The following is a 22,541-nucleotide window of genomic DNA, read 5'->3' on the forward strand; positions in this document are numbered from 1 at the left end:
GAGTCCCACAGAAAATTGAGTTATAGTTGACAAAACACACCCAGATTATTTATCATCATTTGGGTTGGTCTAATTGACATTTTCCAGTTGCTTAAGTGAATCAACTGATACATAAACAAATGCAAGATGGGTCCAAAGGATAAGCTGATGAGTAAGAATGTTCCTTAGAACTTCAGTCACTCTGTCCAATGTTATATGTAACTTCAAATAGAAAATCACTTGCCAATATAAATCACACATTAGCTATCTCCAAACCAGGGATTGTGATGTCCATCATATAGGAATGGGACGTGCTAGTGACAAGTTCTGACAACAACCAACATGACTCAGACAAAGGGGTTTGCACTGTAATGTTGCTGTAGGTTATCTTATATCTTGGTAACGTGGCGTGACAGCCAGTTGTAAAAAGTTGTTCTGCCACCTGAAGCAAAAGTTTACCACAGCTCTTCTCAGTTTCGTTCTCTTTTGTCTTGTTGAGGTATCCCACAGATTATGAGCCTATTAGCCACTGAGGTGTTTGTCAAAACTGGTCCAGACAGGGCCCAAATACCTACATGACATATGTTACCAAAGACAAAGTTAAAAAAAGAGACTGAAACTGTGGAAGCAATCAAAGCCCACGTAAAGGGGAGTGAGTGAAACATAAAGCAAACAGTATAAATCTAAGGAAAACTGGTGACACATCTGGATTTTCAAGTGTAGTCATAACTTACAGTGTTTCTAAGGTCATCATCCTGAATATTCTCACCCTCTAATTACATTGTACGAATTGATGCAGGAAACTCAGACTCATCTATATTGTTGAGGGTTAAAAAGAAATTACACTCAACCCTGTCTTGTTCTTTATTTTGTCATATATGAAAATGACCATATATGCAACCATGCTTATCTTGCAAAGTATCTAATATTACCCATAAGCTCTGCGCAAAAATTAATCAAATATAGTATGATAGTGTTATAGTCTTTGTCACAAAGACACAATTATGACCTCAAATTTAAAACATTTATTGGTAGCTTGAGAGTGCTTCTCTGATAAATTTTTGTGTCCTACTGGAGCATTGTTACTGTTATCTTGGATTTTCTTCGACATTCTATGTCGAAAATCGTGATACAGTGCATAGAAAAACATAACAACTTCATACATACGCGTGCTTAGAGGTATTTTGATGTGTGTTTGGCGCCATCTCCTGACTGTGTTTGGTTAGTCGAGACTTAAGGTCAACAAATATATCAGCATTAAAGCATAAGTTTAGCCTAAAATTAAGTCTAAATTACAGAAAAATTTGATCAATAAGTATACATTTTTAAGCAGCTCTGTTTTGACCTGAACAGGAAAGTGCTATCAGAGGTTACGCATCATGATCACGTAAAAGATAATATATTTCCCACAATTCAACAGTAATAACCTCAAATCATCAACTGCGCCTGCTCGTGTAGTTGTTGTCGGAAAAATGGCGGCACTGATGCTACTGGAACTGGAAGCTTCGGAAATATCTAAGCTACCGAAAAACATTCATAACAAACTTGAGAAAATCCTATCAGATCAGCAGTACAAGATCGACTCATTGAAAGCACAACAGGAGCAATTTCGGGTTGATAGTGGTAAGTTATCGGTAGCTATGTTGTTACTTAGCTATGCTAAAGTGTATGGCTCTGCATTGCTTGCATGCATGTGAATGGAGCAAAGTCAATAGTGTGGCTTTGAATGTACAGATTTATTAACTGTACATTTTCACTTGTGTTAATTCTAACAACTTTTTGTACCAGACCTAGTGTTTGATAAGATTGTTGGTTATCGAAAGCCATGATGTTAAGGCTACACGTCCTAGCATTAGCTAATCTCTGAAGCTAACTGCTAGATTTATTTAACGTAAGTAATATTATTGTAAATTACATAAATGATTGTAAAGGTAATTTGAATATTTAATATGACTAATACCAGTAAGTATGTGTGGTAGTTGACGAATAAAATAACTTATAACAGTCTTTCATTTGCTTTTTTCACGTAGAGCAACAATTTTTTGAAAAAGTTAAACAACTTGCTCAAAGTCAGGAAGAGTTTTTGACCCAAACTCAAGAACATCTTAAACTCAAAGAAGAGTTCACCAAACTCGGTAAGAGCGAAAATGTTGCTGTATTTTGAACATATTTATCTTAACTAGGCTTCATTGGGTTGTGTTAATTGACTTGCATTAAATGTTTGCTGTAGGTGAGGAGCTCAAAAATGTACGTGAGAAGAATAAGGAATATGAATCTACACAGGAAAAATTGTCTTCAGAAAAGGTAAGAAAACTAATAAATAACCACCCTCATTTTAGGCTGTTTTACTGCGTGCTGATACATTCCATGAAACACACTGAAATGAAAGAATATAGTGATGACTAATAGACGTATTGCTGTAATAATGTTTATTATCAATTCTCTATTGTGTTGTTTTTAACACAGCTCTATGAACACATTTGATCATATGGTGATTTCAACCAACAAATCAACTTTTTTTTTTTACTTTATAGAAACATTCTCTTGTTCTTTTTTTTTTTTGCAAAAGTGTAGCTTTCACACATGAACTTCAGGAAATTATTCTAAGAATCAGTCCGATAGGTGTCCTCCCATGGATGTACTAAATAAACAGAGATTGTCCACGTGGGATGAATTTGTGCTATTGTAAATACTCAAAAGTGGCATCTTGGTAGAACATACAAGAGGCAGAATATGTTGCAGAAAGTAACTCTGTGTCATGTTTACAACTTGTCAAGGATGTTAGATAACTGCTGCAAAGATATCGGCAAAAGTTATTCACTCGTGTGATGACTGGAGTCAGCTGTACAATCATTGGCTCTCTTCGCATGTTATTGTTTTATCGTCGACTTGGAGACTTGATTCTAAGAAGTTCCAAATGAAATGCTTTCCGATTGAGTCAGCAATTGCCACTTTTACATCTAACTCTCCAAAAGAGTACCCAGAAAGTTTCAAGGCTGTGTGAAAATGGCTTATGATGAAATATTGACTGATTTTCAAGACATGTTTATTCATATTAATTTGAATTGCTTTGTTTGTATAAAGGAATGAAGCAGTTAGCTGTGCTGACAGTCACTTGTGCAGTTATCACCAAACTTTCACATATGATCCATTAAGTGTGTTCAGCTTCTAAGCAACACTGTCAGTCTTTTTAGTTGAACTATTGCATTTGTTTAGATTTCGCTGTCAAAAGCCAAGGAGGAGCTGGAAGGAGAAAAGCGCGAACTTGTACGGACACTGGAGAGGAGATCCCTGGAAGTTGAGCATTTGAATGGTATTCACAGATTATTGATGTGGAAACATTTTTTAAGCTTTTCTATTTCTGTTCATTTAAAATGTTAATGGAACATTAAACTGATGTTTCTCTTGTTTGCTTCAAAAGATGACTTGAGGCAGCTCAATGATAAGTTGGTGGAAGCCAGTGCTTCTAAAATGGCTCTGCAGATTAAGTTGGATGAACTTGAAGCAACAGAAGTGAACATAAAAGTGAGTTAAACCCATTTTTGTATTGAGTGAATCATATTTTATACTTTTGACACCATAAGCAAATTATTGACCAGAGATGTGTTTGTTTACCATTCTAGTACAAGGAGAAGCGCATGGACCAAGAGAAGGAGCTGCTGCATGGCCAGACGTCATGGCTGAATGAGGAGCTGAAGGCCAAGACAGAGGAAATGCTGTCCTTGTCCCGGCAGAAGGGGAACGAGATCCTGGAGCTGAAATGCGCTGTGGAGAACAAAGAAGATGAGGTAAGTTTATTTTCTTTTTTATTACAGTAACTTTTTTTTAGACTTTTTAGTTAAGGTGTTATGTAGTCACATTCTATTTAGTAATCGCCTGGTGTGTTTCCATCAGCCTGTTTAGATGCGCATCAAGAAGTATCGCATCGGAAAATTATGATGGAAACGCCATAATCTGGATTAAAATCCCCTGGTTCGCACAAATGAAAATGCGCTCGCATGCACCGGGTTTTGGTTGATTCCAAAGGCATGGAAACAGCTGTGTTCGCATCAAGTCTAATGTAGCGCACTTTCACCCTGATCTCTGCTTGGATGAGGGCATTAAATAACACGTCTTGCCGCCTTCTCCTCATGACAGCCCCTCTAATCGCCAGGACTAACTGGGCTGATAGCCCCAATACCAGTTGCCTGATTTTTGATAAAGGTTCAAGTCCTCTCTCCATGATGATACACTCCGGGTCGGGAAGCCTGTAAAACGTTGACAGGCTAGTTGTCATGCCAACATGCAGGAAACCGGCGCGAGCTAGTAGTTTTCACCAGAGTCTGTACTTTTGATGGAAACACACACATGATTCGACTTTCTTTTAATGCGCATTTCCCAATGATTCGAGTCACTTTTGGATGGAAACTTGACTACTGTACCCTGTGAGTTGGCAGCTCAGTGTTGAGATGCTTTTAAGTACCGTCTTCAATCTGAGAATATTTTCCATCTAATTTCATTATTGTTTTTACTTCTAGTTAAATAAACTCCAAGATCAAGTGATCAGTTTGAAGACTTCAAATGAGCATCTTCAGAAACAAAATGAGGACGTGATCAGCAAACTGAGAGAAGTATGTGATTCTGATTTGTGTAGTCATGTTTATTATGCAGTAAAATCACCAATTGAGTGAATAAATATACCTGCGTTAAGAGTGATTTGTAATCACAGAAGTGTATAGCCACATAGTTGTTGTTTTTTTTTCAGGCAAAGGAGCAACAGGCCACCATGGAGGAGAAGTTCAGAAATGAGCTTAATGCCAATATTAAGCTTTCCAATTTATACAAGGTGTGGACGCATGCTAAAGCAAACAATGTGATGTATTGCTTTTGTCACCAGAACATCAAAACTCTGTTGCTTAATCCATAAAGTGTCAGTTTCGCATTTACAGTAGATGGTATTAGGACACTTTATGGTTTTCTCTGTAAAAAATGTTACTATGTCTTCTGGCAGGGAGCAGCCGCAGATTCTGATACTAAAAGTGAGGAATTGAGTCGGGCCGTAGAGGAGCTGCATAAGCTGCTGAAAGATGCTGGAGAAGGTACAAAGCTGTGATCTTCATGATCATAAACCAACATTCTGTTCATTTAGTGCTTGATAGTCTATCCTTCCTTGAGGGACAGACTGCATATGATTTGTATTTGTGTTTCAGGTTTGTAGTTTAATGGTTAATTGGATTTTGAGGTGTTTGCGTTCCTCAACTCTTTCTCCATTTCCTCCCTCGGCCACAGCCAACAAGGCACTGGAGGAGAAGCTGCAGGAAATGAATGATGCCAGAGAGAAAACTGTGAGTGAGTTAAAGGACAGGATCCAGAGCCTTGAGAAAGAGCTGGTTAACGCCAATGAACTGCTGTCCAGTTCTAAACTTAGAGGTCAGTTCTTTCTTGTCCTTTTGTAACAACATTACATGATCTGCATTTTAGGGAAGATCTGTGATTAAAAAAAAATTTAATTTCATTTGATTTGTTATAAACCAGCACTATGCCTTGCAGGGATAGATTTACAATAGATAAATGTCTTCTACTTTTTTCTGACTAGGCCCTGTTGGCACATCTGTGCTGACAGAGGAACAACTGACAACAATGTCGCCAACAGCAGCCGCTGTGTCCAAAATAAAACCTGCCATGAAGCTGACTGAGGTATGCCGCTCAGTTTCAGCAATCAAAAATCAACTTCGGTGTAACGCTTAACCAAACCTGGAGACATGTTTGCATACTTTCCTGATAGTTTTTGCTCTTGTACCTATAAAGTGTGTTTAAAAGTTAAACATTGAGACGGAGTTGCCTGTGCCCGTATTTTGACATGAGGTCTGTGTTGTTAGTTGTACACAGCTTATCTGGAGAGCCAGGAGCAGCTGCAGTTGGAGCGGTTGGAGAATAAGAGGGTCAACAAGTATCTGGATGACATTGTGCAGGAAGTAGAAGCAAAAGCACCCATCCTCAAAAGGCAAAGGGATGAGCATGAGCGCATGCAGCAGTCAGTGGCCAGTCTTTCTGCCAAGCTGGAGCAGGCTGTTACGGTGCGTATTGCAGAGTTGAATGTCTGTGAAATTGGATGATTTCCATTTCATTCCCATGGTGCTCTACAATCTCAAAAAGTTGTCTGTACCATTTTTATTGCGTCTGTATTCACAGTCGAGAGTTTGGGATATTGAATTTAAATGTGTTTGTGGCAGGAGGTGCACCGTCTGCAGAACGAGGCCGATGAATCTAACAAACGTTCATCTGTCCTGGAAAGGGACAACCAGAGGTTTGAACTCCAGCTGGCTGACACCGCTCAACAGGTAGGTTCATGCTCTACTTCATACAGAGAGGATCTCTACTTGCGGTGAAGATGAAAATATAAAAAAAAACGCCTGAAATGTATACACTCTGTACCATCCTCTTTCCTTCCTGTTAGGTTCGTGTGCTGCTGATCGAGCTGGAAGAAGCCCGTGGAAACCATGTGCTTCATGAAGACTACGAGAGCTCAGCTGACGTCAGCAGCACATCAGAGGTGATCAGCCAGCACTTGGTGACCTTCCGCAGTGTAGAGGAGCTTCAGAAGCAAAACCAACGTCTTCTTGTGGCCCTCAGGGAGCTCAGTGATGCCCAAGAGAAAGAGGAATTTGAAGCTACTGGCAAAAAGTATGTTAGTCTGTATACTTATCACTTTGTTTGTCTTTGTGATCAGCTTGTCCACAGTGAAAGACGTGGTGCAATTCAAATTCCGCCGTTGTAGTCATCACAATTATTGGGTGGAAGGAAGAACAAGCAACAAATATATTGATAAACCCACATTTGGTAACTGTCGTTGCTTTCCACAAATAACTGTGTCAGGCGTGGAGAACTTGAGCAGAGTCTGGTGAAAGCTCAGGCTGAGTTGGAGTCTCTGAAGGAGCAGCGCAGCCAGCAGATAAAGATGACTGAGTCTATCGTGAAGCAGAGGGACATGTACCGGCTGCTGCTGGCTCAGGCAACGGGAGTCGCCTTCCCACAACAAGGTAAGGCAGACAGTAACAAGACGGAGATGGAGTAGTCTGCAATAGAAACATTTGCATATATACAGAATATACACAAATGTTTTTTTAAGAACTCATTTGAATCTAAATGTAGTTTCTAGCATGTCAAACTACTTTCACTTGGACTTCAAAATGTTCTTCAGTTTTTGCTGTATATTTTAGTGTTATTACTGTTCCAGTAGTGTATCAAAACTCCTGGTTGTTTGATCTCAAGGTACCCCACCTGAGGAGTTCTCTCTGACCTCTACCCCTCGACGTTCACCAGCAGCCACCCCCACCACAGGGACACCTACAGCACTCGTCTCCATGGCTGCAGAGTCGGCTGAAGCATTGGAGGCCAAGGCAGCTTTGCGACAGGTGAGCTCCACATTTGCCGCATTAAGTTCAACCTTAAAGACGTGTCCGTTTGAATTTTTCCTGTCAAAGCCTCACAGCAGAGACATGAAATTAAGTAACCTTGGTGTAACTGTTGGCATTATTGTGCAAACAGTTAGTGTGTGTGTCGTTTATATGGAGTACTGCCTCGTATGAAAGAAGGCTTTCAGTTCCAGGCTTAAGTTTTTAATATTCTTCTGATTTGTTACCTTTGTTACTATTTTGTGATTGATTACAATGGGAAAGTATGTAGACCAGGTTTCTCTAAATGCTCACAACTAGGGATTAAACTGTCACTTTTACTTAATCAAAAGCAGGTTTATTGTGTTTTATTCATCCCTAATAAACATCACTTAGACAGGAAAAACTGAAGTGCTGTGAAAGTAAGTAAAATCTGGTTGACTCTGTAGTTGCAGGAGGTGTTCTCAACATACAAGAAGGAGCGCATGGAGAGTGACAAGACAATGACTGGGCAAAATGAAAAGCTCCAGGAGCAGCTCTCTGTTCTCCACTCGCAAAATGCCAAGATATCCACCCAGCTAGAGTTTGCTTCTAAGAGGTACATTTGGGAAACACTTGGCAGTCGGTTTTGCATAGACACTCTTTTTCTCTCCTATAAAGCGACTTCCTTTTCTACACTTGCAGGTATGAGATGCTCCAGGACAATGTTGAGGGCTACAGGAAAGAGATTGCTTCACTTCGAGTGAAAGAGCAGAAGATGGCAGCTGCCACGCAGAAGCTCGAGCAGACCATCCACACAGTGAATGAGGATCTTAAAGCTGCCAGGGAGAAACTCGCCATGGCTGAGGTTTGATTTATCATCCATTGTTTCTGAGTTTGTTTGTTTTGTTTTTTTTATTATTGCTAAGATAAATTATAAGGTGTTCGATTTTAAACTGTCACTGCTTGAAGAACTACTGAGACATAAACTGTAAATTTGTCTAATCTTGCCTTTCAGGGTCATGCTGAGAATCTGCGCAAGGAGAGAGATATGTTGAAGCTGGTGGAGTCCAAACTGAACCAGGAGCGAGAGAACATGCTGAGCCAGCAACAGAGCCAGAACCTGCTGCTGACCAATCTGCAGGCAATTCAGGTAATGCAAGTCTACTTTTTATCCTCAGGAACACATACACACAAACAAAAATGTTAACCCTTCTGTTTTTCAGGCCACCCTTGAGCGTTCAGAGACTGATACACGTCAGCGTTTCAACAGCCAACTAGAAAAGCAGGAACGTGAGATCTCCCAGCTACAGAAGAGGCTTGAACAAGAAGTGGAACAGCGCCACCTGCTCAGCAGAAACCAAGACGTAAGTATCATATTGAAGTGTTCTATTGGATATATTTAGAATAAAAGATTTTGAAACAATAATTTCAGATGTTTCTTTAGAGGTGATGACTTGGTTGCCGCATAAATTAGCAGACCTAAAGTCAACAGAAAAGTACAGTCCTTCCTAACCTGATTTTACTTATTTGCAGATCCAGTTAATGGATGTGAAGAGGCAGGTAGAGACACAAGTGGCATTGCACCAGAAAACAAAGGAGTTACTGAATGCGGCCGAGTCGGAGCTGAAAACCCTCAGGCTGCAGCAAGGCAGCATGGAAGCACGTCACACTCTGAGCTCACCATCCACCCCCATCATTCGAGGTTGGCATAATTACATGTTTACAAGCAGGAGCATTTAAAGGGCGTCATGATTGTTTATATATGCTCAACTAACAATGGATTCTGGATGTCATGTTCACAACTTTTGAAAAGCAATTCATTGGTTAACTTTCCAATTGTTTGAATTTGTTTATTGGTGCAATTAAACAATTAAATTGCTTACAAATTTCCATTTTCTAGTCAACTGACTCAGATTTTGTACTTTGCCTACTTGGTTAAGCTTGTGTGCACTGCTCCATAGCTCTTGTCCATGTGAGGTGACATACAGTGCAAGAGCTCAACGATATCTCTCAACCACACTTTTCAGTTTATGTTTAGCAGTTTAATGTTACTCATTTGTTAGTCCACAATGCATCCTCCCTCGGTTTTACATTGCAAATTGTTTCATCCAGTTCCAGGCCTGCAGGGTTCAGATCCAGACAGAGAGGACCTCCAAGGACGCCTGCTGCTGGCTGAAACCCGTGCAGAGGAACTGGCAGAGAGCCTCAGGGAAGCCACCTCCAGCATTGAGCAGTACAGAGCCATGGCTCAGAGCCTGGAGGAGTCTCTGGACAAGGAAAAACAGGTTGGAGGCACAGTCATGAAACAGCTCTCAGGTTATACGTGTTTATGGATCCATCAGCTCATTAACTATTATCAACACTGAACAAAAGATCAAAGCTGGAAAAGTTGCTGAGTGATTGTATGGCAAACAGATCCACTGTTACATTTATAAACGCACAGTGTTGATCTGATGGAACTGAAAGAAGACTTATTCAGATGTGATATAAGTGTATTGGCTGTCAATTAAGGGGAAAATACTAAGCTTTTAATGCCACCTATAAGGAACTGCATTGCATTGTAATAGTTTAAGAAGGTTTTTATCACAGAGCACATGATATATTTGATAGAGAAATATATGGAATGCATTTATATAGCACTTTTCTGTTTTGCTGACTACTCAAAATGCTTTTACACTACATGCAACATCCACTCATTCACACACACTGATACAGCACTTCTTATAGTGTCTGTGGTTGGTAGATGACTGTTCTTCCTGAGCTATTTTGCTTTCCTGAAAAGAAAACTAAATCTAAAGGTTTTCATACATTTTATTGTTTTCATTTAATTTGTTACAATCAATAAACTACAAAAAAAAAAGATATTTTGACTATTCTTAGTTTAGCTTTGAACACTTACTCTTGCAATTAAAAGCTTGACACTTAAGGCTTTTGTGTTGATTTCATACTTGTAAATATCCAATGACCAGGTAACAGAGCAGGCTCGCTCATCCATTGAGGGCCGTTTGAAGGAAGCTGAGGAGCAGTACCGCAGGCTCGAAGAGAAGCTCCTGGAAACAGAGAAAGAAAAGCAAGGCTTGGAGGAGCACAAGAGGAGAGCTGTGGCCTCTCTTGAGGAGCAGGTATAAAATTTTGCATCGTTAAGCTCTAAATATAGGTGGACATATGTGCAAAAAAGAATACAAACAAATGTGAAACATTCACTTGTATATACATCTAATTATATATATGTATCAGGAAATTATAAAAGGAAATTGCTGATAGTTTGTCTTTTTCTAGATAAATACCTTGCAGAGAAGTCTCAGCAGTGCCCAGGCAGAACACCAGGCTGTGCTACAGCGGGTTTCTGTAGCAGAAGCCCAGCAGCAGCAGGCTCTGCAGGACACCCAGGAACAGGTAAGCAGCGATAGTAAAACTTCAGCATGATTATGATCAGACTACTACAAGCATTTATACTCAGAAAAGTGTGTCTGGAGCCCTTTATAGAGTATATTGAGATGATAACAAAACTTCTTCTCCATCTCCAAGGCTAAGCTGGCAGCTGAAGCTCAAGACAAGTATGAGCGTGAAATGATACTCCACGCGGCTGATGTGGAGGCGCTGCAGGCCGCTAAAGCTCAGGTTCTGCAGGCTGTCGAACTCAGACACCAGCTAGAGACGAGAGCCCAGAGGGTCAGTGCTGAGCTGCTGGAGGCCAGAGTCTCCTGGGAGGAGCAGGAAAAGATCCTCAAGGTTGGTTTTAGACTTTGCACAATAGATCCTTTTCATATAAGACTATATTAGGTGTTTTAACACTGATTTTAAAAGTACTTGAAAGCCAAACGAGGCATTTTTCAAGACTCAGTTAAACTGTATTATATTTTCTTTATAAATTATGTGTTTTTAATCTCTATTACAGATATTGCAGTTGTAATTTCTTTCTTATCTTACAGGAGGAGACTTCCAAGATGGAGAGCCGCTATGAAGAGTTGCAGAGGCAGAATACCCTCCTGCATGAACAGGTCCAGACAATGAGCAGTGAGATGGCTGCTAATATGCAGCGTGCCAATGAGAGTTCCTTGAACATATCACTGACTGAAGAGGGAAAATCTCAAGACCAGCTTCTTGAGATTCTCAGGTAAGATATCTCTGATCATATCTGGTAGATGAACATCTAATCTGTATGTATACGATTCGAAAAATGTTCAGTATCTCCCTTATTGTTGTGCTTTGACCAGTTATATTGCTTAATGCGGTCTTGTCTCGCCACGTTCTCGATATTTTTAAAATCTTGACTCTTGTTCTCCGTCACAGATTTGTGCGTCGGGAAAAGGAAATTTCAGAATCTCGCTTTGAGGTGGCCCAGGGTGAGAGTTTACGTTACCGTTTGAGAGCGGAACACTTGGAACAGGAGCTCAAAGAGGTTCAGGACAATCTGAGCGCTGCAAGGGAGAGAATGCAGGTCTGTTTAAACCATTTTGATCCAAAGATCCCACAATTTATCACAATAAACAGTTACATTTCAGTTTTTATTTCTGTATGAAGAAATGAAAAATGAAGTTTTTGTCTGTCTTTCTTTTAGTTGATCAGAGAATGAATAAGTGGACAGGAAATGGACAACTAATTTTAATCTTGTCAAGCACTCCAACACTACATTTTGCGGTATATGACTGATGCCATCGTGCTATATTTATGTTTAGGTGACTGCAAGGACCCTGGCTCAGCACGATGAGCTAATGAAGAAGACTGAAACGATGAGCATCTTAATGGAGACCAACAAGATGCTGAGAGAGGAGAGGGACAAGATGGAGCAGGAACTTCAGCAAACTCAAGCTAAGGTATCAGTCTTATTTTATAGGAAAGTATTAGTGATGATAGTTTTGTTTGCTGAGTATTCTGATAGTTTTTGCTCAAGCTTGGCTTTTGTGTGTTTTAGGTGCAAAGGCTTGAGTCGGACATCATGCCACTGCAGCAAGCTAACTCCGAGCTGAGTGAGAAAAGCGGTATGCTGCAAGCAGAAAAGATGATGCTGGAAGAAGATATAAGGCGTTGGCAGACTCGAACTCAGGTCATTTTAGAGAATAACAGATAAACCAGTAACACCTCTTTAATGTAGAGGAGCATTTTAAAGGTTTTATGTTTAATATATTCATTTAATTTTTTTTTCCTCATTCTTCAGCATTTGGTGAGTCAACGGAAAGATTCAGATCCTGAAGAGTACAAGCGTCTGCATTTTGAGAGAGAGGGACATCTTAAACGCATCCAGCAGCTCAGTGAGGAGAGCAGCAGACTCAAAGTAGAGGTGGCCAGGTGAGGGATTACACCTAAAATTGCCAAATTAAGCCAAATATTAAATGTTTATGTGCCCTTTTTCCCCCCATCTTTTTGCTTTTTTTCCTCCCAACCTGTTAATTTTTCGAACTTTTTCTCTGTCTCTGAATAGGGCAAATAATCTAACAACATCACTGCAGGGTCAAATGCAGAGTTTGCGAGACAATATGAGTAAAATAACTGAAGAGAAGAATACAATGAAGAAGGAAATGGAGACTAAAAACCAGGAACTCCAGGAAAAGATGCGAACTATCACCCAGGTCAAGAAGATTGGACGTCGCTACAAGACTCAGTACGATGAGCTCAAAGTGGCACATGACAAGGTAGTAGTTTCTGTCTTCGCTCGACTTCGATTCAAAGCTTTAGATAAAAGTTAATGGTTTTGTTGTGTGCTTTATTTCGTGAACCGACAGTGAGCAGCATCAGTAATGCGCTTGTTTCGGGTTGATACATCATACTCCGTATCTTGCAGGTTGTTGCCGAGGCTGCAGTAGGCCCATCCCAAGACGAGGAAGCTCGTCAAGCCTTGGTTCAAGAACTGCAGAGCCTCAAAGATTCTCTGAATCAGGCTGAAAACAGGACCAAAGAGCTGGAAGGACAGTTGGAGAACGTTAACAAGGTTAGACATCATAATTCATAGCAGATTTGCATCAATCATTTTACTGAACATTACATTTTGTACACTCTTTCATGTTCTCATCATCGGCTAGTTTAAGCAATAGCTTTGAATGTCTTCTCCAATGTTTGTGACAGGTGGTCACAGAGCGTGAGACTGAGGTGCGTAATGCCCAAGAACAGTCCTCCAGGCTGCAGGCAGAGATCACCAGGCTGAGGCAGGAGCTACAGGACAAGACCTCTCAGGAGGACACTTTGAGGCAGCAGATGGCCGAGAAGGAAGAGAAGACCAGGAAGGCCCTTGTCAATGCTAAGCAGAAAATCAATCTGCTCACAGGTGAGCGGATTTTCTTAATCTCATCTGCTGCATTTTACAACCAGTGGAAGTAAGCATAGGTCAGTATGAGATTCTGACGGTATCGATAACCTTAAGCAAAAATACCACTGTATTGAAATAAAAAGTCTCTATGGGAAATCTTTCCTTTTGAACAAAATCTGTTTTATTTAGATGGCATATTGAATACTTGGAACATCAGTTGACGTATAAGTTCTCCTACAACCATTAAACACAGCTGACTGACAGCTCGCACTAACTGGGGGGATTCCAGCAACCTGGGGTTCCCGCACATTGTTTTACTTTTCACATATCGGTTGCAGCCTATTGGCACCAAAAAAACATCCTCTTAAGTCATCCACTGTTCTTCCTCTGTACCAGGCACCAAAGACCAGCTGCAGAAGGAAAACGAAGAATTAAAGCAGCAGCGGGACGAGATGGAGGTGCGAGTGAGCGCGCTCAAGTCTCAGTATGAGGGTCGGCTTAGTAGACAGGAGAGAGAGCTCAGAGACCTGCGAGGTCACCAGGAGAGACAAGAGCAGAGGGACGAGCCACCTGAGGCAGGGCCCAGCAAGGTGAGAATCTAGCAAGTTTTCACAAGCAAGATCTTTTATTATCACAGGTAAAATTTATATATTTTTTTACCTGTGACAGGCTTCTGATAGTTGCATGAGGCAACCTTTATTTTTCTTTTCCAATTAATTATTTCCAGTAGAAATAAGTGGACTTTTCACATTGACACTGTTATCCTTAAGAAAATAATTCAACTGTATATAAACTCTTACAGATTACATAAACTTCCAGCATTTCTAAGTTGTTGTTTTTTTTTTTTTTAAATCCATGACATCCCATGTGATGACTCTTATCTTTTTTGATAGCTTGAATACATCACCAGGAATTTAAAGCATTCATATATATAGTGTGAAATGTCATTCAGTTTTTTGTTGGGTTTTTTTTGTACAACTTGCCCTCTGATTACTCCAGACTCAAGAGCAGCAGAGGAGCACAGAACAGAGGCAGATCAGTCTGAAGACGACCCCTGCTGCTGACAGGGGCAGGTATGATTTTAGAGAAATTACTTTTTTTTAAAGTTTTTTTTTTTTTTTTTTTTTTAGAGTTTTAAAGCATAATTTAGAAGTCAACTGACCAATTCTGTAGTTGTGGGATTTGTCTCAATACTGAACTTGTCAACCAGGTGTGACCAGTCTGTATTTATTACTGTTACTAATTTATTCTTAAGTAATTTTTTCTCTTATGTGTAACATTTGTTCAGTTATGCCTGTATTTTTTACTCGGTGCCACAAATGTATAGGCAGCTGTTCTACATAAATAAGATAAATAAGTCTAGGGGGAAGAGAGCAGTGGTGTCAGACTGTTAACTTGAAGCATCCTTGAAATGTTCTCTGACTCCTGTAGAGTCGTTATTGATCCCAGTCGTTATCATTGTCAGTGCCAGCATCTCAGAGCCTCCAACTGCCAACATTAAGCCAACACCTGTAGCTACAGCCAGCAAACAGCCTGTCAACCCGGGAAACAAGCCCACTCCAAGAGCAAGCATCAAGCCCATGATCACCCCAGCCACTCCAACACCCACCGCTACAGTCATGCCTACCACACAGGTGGAGACCCAGGAAGGTAGGTGGAGCTGCAAAGCTTTAGATGTGGTCCTTCTTACAAAGTTAGGCACAAGCCAAAATGTTATTGCTCATAGTTATGAGTTTCAGGGGCTTTTTTGAACCAGTGGTTTAACATTAGTTGAATTTTTCACTAATTCTGGATTCTTCAGCAGCCATGCAGTCGGCCGAAGGCCCTCCTGTGGAGCACGTGACTGTGTATGGCAGTGCCAGCGGCTCGTTGCGCTCTGCTAGCCCCAATGTCCAGACAACTTTAGCTACCCCCATGCTGACTGTTCAGCAGACGCAGACACAAGCCACAGCATTTGTTCAGCCAACACAGCAACAGAGTGTGACCCACTCAGAACCAGCCAATCGGGAGCCACCGCCTGTGGTGATCGAAGCGACACCTAGTTCGCAGGTGGAGTGGCCTTCAACATCCTCCACATCCTCTGTGTTTGGCACTGGTGAGCAGCTGTCCTTTTTAAAGTGGAGATTATTAGAACTTTATGTGGAATATTAGTGGTGTTTATTCTATGAGAGGAGATGGTGTATGTTTTAAAGAGGAAGAGCACAGAAGAATTTAAATAAGATTCTGTTCTAAATCACTAAAACATGGTGTCAGAAATTACTGATTGAAAACTGAGGCTAGAAGCCTTGCAAATTGTAAAAATAACAAACGTCTGCTAATACTGACACACCAATTTAGATTCTTTGATCTTATGCTTCAGATCCACAATGCTCTTCATACAGTATATTGAGTATTACTTTACTCCAGTTTCAGCAACACCAGGAACCTCTACCATGTCCAAGAGGCCCCGTGAAGAAGAAGAGAACAGCCCTGTGGTTACTGACACTGAGGCAACCCAGGAAGACGCTCCTAGAGCTCCCATATCAAAGAAGCTGCGCATCATCCAGATAGTTGGACCAGAGGTGAAGGGAAACGCACTGAAATCTGTCCAAAAATAAAGTCTGTCCATTACATTAAAGTGGTGTGTTATCTTAAATGTCATGTGGTGCTCTTAGGAGGAGGTGCTGGCTGAGGAGAGCGCTGAGGCTGAGGGGGTGGTGCCAACAGACAGTCAGGATGGTGCTGAAGCAAGCCAGGTCAGCCTTCAACCTTACAGAGATGATTATAAAGAGAATGCATCATACCAAAATCTACATAAGATCTTTCAGTGTTGCAGTTGCAAACAAATAAGCTCAGAACTGTCAACCACTGCGTTTTTCAGGATTGTCTTCATTTTGCCTTTGTACCACAATTTAGCTTGACATAAAATATTTCAGTACTGTAAGAGTTATAACCCCATTTTTGTTCTGTTTTTTTTATTTAAAGCTGTATCTTACAGCTGTGGATTTATCAGGAAATCTAGCTGAATGTGGCGGTGACAGTGTGTAACGGGCAGGAGGAATTCAGGGATGTAGAATTGGCATTAAAGTTAGGATACCCACTTGGGGAAGTTCTAAATGTTTTCACTATACAGACAGAGGAATATCCAACCTTGGAGGAAGGAGATGAAGGTGCAGCCTCTCAGTCCGTCGCAATGGAGCAAGAAGTTAGCCGGACTCGAAGTGACACTCCTGACCAGCAGGAAGTAATTGTCATACTAACTGACTCTGAGAGTGAGGATGAGCAGGAAGAGGAGGAGGATGAGGAGGAGGAAGAGCAGGTAGAGGCTTTGTGTTGAGTATTTTTAAAGTTACTTAGTGAAAACATCCTTTTATTGATGCTTTGACCCCTCTCTCCCCTGCTCATTGTAGGACTATGAAGAGGAAGATGAGGAAGAAGATGATGAGGAGGAGGACGATGAGGAAGATGAAGAGGAAGACGATGGAGGAATGGAGGAGGAGGGAGAGGACAGCAATGAGGGGAGCGGAGATGCCAATGAAGCTTACGAAGGAGACGACACAGAGGTTGGATTACCTCTGACACATCGTGTTCTTACAGTCCTAACTTTTTTTTACTCGGTCACCCACGCCGCTGTCATTACCCGCATATGTTAACCCTTCCTACGCTTTCCTTTCCAGCTCACACTCAGTTGTTCCACATGGGCTCATTTTAAGTTCAGTTGTATTTTACCTCCCTGGCCTAACTTCCAGCATGCGTGCAAGCTTTTCCTATATTGACGTTAGTTGTTTACCTTTCTCTCTTTTCTTGGTTGTGCATGTTCAGTCTGATGAGTCAGTGTCTGAAAAAGCATCATTTAATGGTCCTTTGATTGTACTGTTTGGTGTGAGGCATCAGAAAACCCGTTTTTAGTGTGTGCGTGACAGAGTGTGTGGCCACATTAGACGCTGGTCCAGGACACATTGACCCTTATTTGTTTGACTGTCTGAACAGAACTAATACTCATGAACAGCAATCTGTGTACAGAGTGATGTGGAGAAAACAGCTGTTTGCCCACTGGTGAGCTTCCAGAGTTCAAGAGGTTAAAATCTTCAGTGTGTGTCTGTCTTGAGCTGACATTGAGCTCTTTTTGTGCACCTTTACTTCTCGTATTTCATCTGGTACAAAATGGAGCTCCTTGAAATGTGACAAAAACTAAAATTCACTAAATTGGTTACAGTTGGCTGAATTTAAAATCTGCGGACGTTCCTCATAAACTGTTATCGGACCATGATTATGATGCATGTGACACTGGAGTATTTGTTGTTTTTGTTTGTTTCTATATCTGATACGTTGCCATACAGTAAAATGCCCCAATTAGTGCAGTTTAATTTGGCAAATAAATATCATGCTAAAAACAAAAATTGATAGTAGTTAGTTAGTTAGTTTCACTCCCAGTGAGCCATGTACACTCCCTTTGAAATACTTTCTTGAATTTCTTGAATGCATCAGTACAAATAAGGATACGTATAATAAATGTATAAACTAACAAAAAAAACTCCCAAGTTTTGAATCTGAGCTTTAACAATAATGAATAATGATGTTATCCAGTCAGCAGTATAAACTGATGATGTGTATGGGTTCTTCACTCGTCCCCAGCAATTTAATGGAATGCACACAGATCTGTGAGCATTTACTCGTATTTAGCCTTGAAAAGGCCTCTTTGTTTGTTTCAGGGAGAAAATGAGTTGTTAATTTGTATATTTTGCTTTTCCAAGCCACTCCATACACTCTTCTTCTTCCACTCTGTTTTTTCCTGTTACTGTTCATATTCACTTAACCTCTTATTCTATATTTGACCCAGTTCAACTTTTTTAAATTCCTCATAACGTCTTTGTTTTAATAATTTTTTATTATTATTATTATTTATTTATTTATTTATTTATTTATTTATTTTTTACTTTCTTCCCTTTCCCAGGGAGCTGATGTAACAGACCCAGGCACCGAGACAGAGGAGAGTTTGGGGGCGTCTGACACCGCCCAGAGGCCAGCAGATTCCCAGACTCCTAGCTGTAAGATCCAGGAAACCCTGTCAAACAGTCATACTGTGTAGATCTTCCTCCACATGTGCTCATAAACTGTCCCGCTATCCAATTAGTTATCTGACACTTTACTGGAAAAGATGTAAAATGCTGTCTGTCTGAGGGGAGGTGTGAAGGCTGCTGAAAGCAAGTCATTTCCAACAGGGGCCTCTAATAACAAAAACTTCAACTTCTGTTACATGCAAGCAGTCAGATAGTTCCAATGTGTTTTAGTTTTGGTCTTTATAGTATTATTTGCTACTGTCTATTATTTGGAGTAGATTTTAAAACTCAGCTGAGATAGTGGCTGGGGTCACACAAAGATGGCTTCAGGTATTTTTTTTTATTCAGCTCTCCATTTTAATGGACATATTAATGTGACATTTTATGATTCAAGTCTTTGAAATAACTGATACAGGTTATTGTACAAAACATTTTCATATCCTCTATAAACTGATCCATAAATGTGCTTCTCTGTACATTCAGAGCAAGCTTGTAGCAGTTCAGTAGTTTTATATCTGCACATTGTGGTTTCATGTCAAATATTCCTCTGTTAAGCTTATCCTTCTTAATGTTTTTCTTAGTTGAGGGGAGCACGATGGAGGCCTTTTCAACAGAACAACCCATTTCAAGTTCTGGCACACGCATGCCCCAGTCACCGCGGAGACCAATGCAACAGCTGCCTCCCCGACTGAACATCCATCCCGCCACGACATCAGAACTTGGGCCACCCGCTCAGGTTCAGGTATGCCACACTGAGGGGGGAAACAACATGTGTTCCTTTAATGTGTTTTCCTTCTTTAACCTGTTTTGTGTTCTTTACAGCGCATGCCTGTCCGTCGCCAGTCGGTGGGCAGACTTACTCCTGGGATGTCGGGCAGTGCTGTAAGTCACATTGGCAATTAAAAAAAAATGACTGTCATGATGTTATTTATACAAGTGTCTGTTTCAAAGTTTCTGCCCCCTCTTCCTTAGCAGCAGCACTTCTTTGATGAAGATGACAGGACGGTTCCCAGCACTCCTACTCTTGTGGGGCCTCACCGCCCTGATGGATTTGACCAGGTTATCCAGTAAGTCTCACAGGCTTTGACACACACACACACACACACACACACACACACACACACACACTCTAGAAACCAGAAAACATGTACAAAGTGTAAAAAAATATGCAGTGAAAGTGCTGGTAATGAACTGGGGTCTGGGGAAAATGTGTCTACGTTGTTCCCGTTGTTCTCTTTTGTTTTACAGTATAATGTTTAATGTGTTGTTTTCAGTTGATGAAAGGAGGTAAAAGTAAATCTGTATGTTTTTATACTTGAGTCATTTCTATTCACTTGTATTGTTTCATTGGGGTGAGGAAAGTTGAAACTGTAAAATACTATAATTTAAATGTAAAGATGCGTTCATCTTTTGCCCAGAGCTGTTATTTAAAAGCAAGGATCATGTGGTAAGAAAAGACTGACTGGATTTTAAGTCGCCATACAGCCTTTCGTAATCATGCGACCCGTCTCTGTGTTTGCTTTGTCAGTTCTCCCCAGGTGCCTCGCTTCAGGTTTGGTGCTTCAGAGGACATGCCACAGACCAGCTCGTCCTCACACGCTGACCTTGGACAGCTCGCATCACAAGGTGGTGCTCCATCACACGTTTACAAACACTGAACATGAAGTCTTATTTCTTGTGGTATTTTTGCCAGCTTTAAGACAAAATTTGAAGGAAGGTGTGAAATAAGTGAAGAGAAGGAAAAGAGGAGCGTTATCATGCAGCACTGATATGAAACATGGATGTTGTGGTTAAGCTGTATAAGCCTCCAGTTATTCTGTAATAACAAAATAATTCTTTTCTTCAGGTCTGTATGAAAGTTCTCTGTACTTAACACCTCATGAGGAGGAGTCGGGTGGACGCAGCGTTCCCACCACACCACTGCAAGTTACAGCACCAGGTATCTGGCTCTGTCAGTCTGTTATGAAGGGATCGGTTTATTATGTGTGCTCCACCCTTTTCATCATATTAAACTTTGTTTCCTGTCGTTGGAAAACTTTCAGATTCTGAGGTGGTATCAGTTTCTCAAAACAAGACGTGTTTTTTCTTATCTTACAGTAACTGTGTTTTCTGAGGCGGCACAGTCCGACTCAGCAGAGCACGCCTCACAGTCGGTTCCCATGGTGAGCACATCCACACCAGGCCTTGTGCCTGGAACAGCTGGTACAGGGGAGGAGAGAGATGACATCTTCCTGGAGCCAGACACTGATAGGTGATTTATTTATTTCTTTTAATGATTATGGAATTCATGTTTCTGACTGAAATCAAACTGCAGTGTTTTTTACTGCTTGCTAAAGGAAAAGTTTTGATGGTTTGTAAAGGTCATAATCAAAGGGTTTTCTTGCATAAATGCGTTTTGTTTGTTCCTCCCAGGCCCAGTGCTGAAGTGTCGGTGGATCCCGTGGGGTCCCAGGGAGACCTTGAAGAGCCAAGCCAGCCATCTGACAAAGCCAGCCTCCCTTCCACCAGCCAGGAGCCTTCCTCCAGCTCTGCAGGTACAATGTAGTCTCATTGCCGTGATCTCTTCATTGCTTTAACAGTAAATAGGATTTCTCTCATGTTACTTTTTTTTTGTCTGTTTTGATTTGCCAATGTCATGCCTTTCTAGATACAAGCAGTGCTCCACCTAAACCCTCTCGACCTGGACCCAGCAGACAGCTGCAACGCTGGCCAGAGAGTCGTGGTGGGCGCATGAAGAGAGGAGGTACGATATTTGAAAGCAAACAGGATTTTTTCATTTCTAGTGGTAAAGTGGTCAGTGACTCTCAACAAGTTCATGGAAAACTAATACCCCGGCATCTTGGTGCATCAAAGATTTTTATATCAGTGGGAGAGCTCACCAGAATATATTAAAAAGCATTGCTAAACATCAATATGAATATCAATATAGAAAATCTCCTCTGCCTTTAGTCTCTTCAGTCTCAAACTTAGCCAATAGAACATGAACCCTGATACTGTGAAAGAAAGTTGGCGTAGTTGATGTGGGTGAAAAAGTCAACCATAAGAAAAGCGGCAGCAGATTAAAACCAGCTGACTTTATTTAACATGTTTTGTTTGAATATACAAATCAGGCATTTTATAACTAAACATGTACTTTTTTTTTATAAATCAATAAAGACTAAATAAAAGTTGATATGTAAATTTTTTGTTCCTCTACTCTGAAAGAAGTTGTGATAAAGAAGCAAAAAGAAACCCAGAATCAGTTCCCCCTGTATCACCCGTTCAGCTTTAAAATCTGAACGGGTGATACACAAACGGAGTGGGAAGGAGCACATGGTGCAACAAAAAAACAAAAAAAGAATTTACAACAACAGATACCATCTTAAATGTTTAAAAACTTTTAATAAGTTTTGTTACGATACATTTTTTCTCATTTTCAAACATCTTAAACTAAGAGGGAAAGAAGGGACTTGGTTGCCAGAAACAGGACAAAAATGTTGAAAAAAGATTTTATTTTAATGTGTAAAGCGCATTTTTTACAGTTTTCACGCACAGTTGCAAAAAGCTTGATGTTTTTATTCAAATTCAGTTTTCAGTGACAAAAACGATAACTGCAACGGTAAAAACCGCTGGACAGAGTTTACATCAGTGTAGCAAGCTTGTCTAAAAGTAGATTTTACACCTGCACAGGTCAAGCCTTTCCTTCCCGAGGTGTGCCTGGAAGACGATTCGCAAGATGAAGCAGTAATCAGAAGACCTGAGAACCCACCATTCCCATCAGAAACAGACTGTGTAGACTTAATTCTTTATAATGTTTCCTTGCTCTGAAGCCTGTTTGTTGGTCTGTTTTTATTTGCCTCTAATTTCTTTTTTAATGTACTTAAAAAGTACCCCTTGTTATCAAAATCTGTGGTGTTGCAGTGTGTTTTATGAAGAGTATAATAA

The 22,541-nt window shown here is 40.6% G+C and overlaps 1 protein-coding gene across 4 annotated transcripts; it reads left to right on the forward strand.

The window, feature by feature from the left end:
• Positions 1 to 1,433: 1,433 nt before the first annotated feature.
• On the forward strand, positions 1,434 to 22,466 carry tprb (translocated promoter region b, nuclear basket protein). Of its 4 annotated transcripts, none has more exons than XM_072389143.1 (51): positions 1,434 to 1,602; positions 2,010 to 2,114; positions 2,210 to 2,283; positions 3,196 to 3,292; positions 3,401 to 3,504; positions 3,603 to 3,767; positions 4,497 to 4,589; positions 4,724 to 4,804; positions 4,970 to 5,057; positions 5,248 to 5,388; positions 5,555 to 5,655; positions 5,838 to 6,035; positions 6,192 to 6,299; positions 6,416 to 6,642; positions 6,835 to 6,998; positions 7,231 to 7,373; positions 7,802 to 7,950; positions 8,037 to 8,199; positions 8,350 to 8,484; positions 8,558 to 8,698; positions 8,868 to 9,036; positions 9,447 to 9,619; positions 10,304 to 10,456; positions 10,614 to 10,730; positions 10,863 to 11,066; positions 11,267 to 11,451; positions 11,628 to 11,775; positions 12,014 to 12,151; positions 12,250 to 12,381; positions 12,493 to 12,623; positions 12,757 to 12,967; positions 13,117 to 13,263; positions 13,398 to 13,596; positions 13,975 to 14,168; positions 14,578 to 14,651; positions 15,044 to 15,228; positions 15,380 to 15,673; positions 15,985 to 16,139; positions 16,233 to 16,313; positions 16,691 to 16,876; positions 16,968 to 17,120; positions 18,512 to 18,605; positions 19,199 to 19,359; positions 19,440 to 19,499; positions 19,590 to 19,684; positions 20,146 to 20,243; positions 20,464 to 20,556; positions 20,715 to 20,868; positions 21,030 to 21,151; positions 21,265 to 21,360; positions 22,287 to 22,466. In XM_072389143.1, exons 1-51 carry the CDS (start codon positions 1,452 to 1,454, stop codon positions 22,334 to 22,336), a joined length of 7,080 nt encoding a protein of 2,359 aa, XP_072245244.1. In that variant the 5' UTR covers positions 1,434 to 1,451; the 3' UTR covers positions 22,337 to 22,466. The 4 variants fall into 4 exon arrangements, with proteins under 4 accessions (XP_072245244.1, XP_072245245.1, XP_072245246.1 ...); XM_072389144.1 differs by having other exon boundaries at positions 19,593 to 19,684; XM_072389145.1 differs by having other exon boundaries at positions 15,383 to 15,673.
• Positions 22,467 to 22,541: the final 75 nt, after the last annotated feature.

This window comes from Leuresthes tenuis, unplaced genomic scaffold (assembly GCF_036924035.1).
Source record: "Leuresthes tenuis unplaced genomic scaffold, fLeuTen1.0.hap1 SCAF_7, whole genome shotgun sequence".
Lineage (NCBI taxonomy): Eukaryota > Metazoa > Chordata > Actinopteri > Atheriniformes > Atherinopsidae > Leuresthes > Leuresthes tenuis.

Coding starts and splice junctions, on each gene's coding strand:
- tprb (XM_072389143.1), top strand. CDS start 1,452: ATGGCGGCACTGATGCTACTGGAACTGGAAGCTTCGGAAATATCTAAG. Junction 14,652..15,043: donor CCTGCTGCTGACAGGGGCAG/GTATGATTTTAG, acceptor TATCATTGTCAG/TGCCAGCATCTCAGAGCCTC. Junction 15,674..15,984: donor ATCCTCTGTGTTTGGCACTG/GTGAGCAGCTGT, acceptor ACTTTACTCCAG/TTTCAGCAACACCAGGAACC.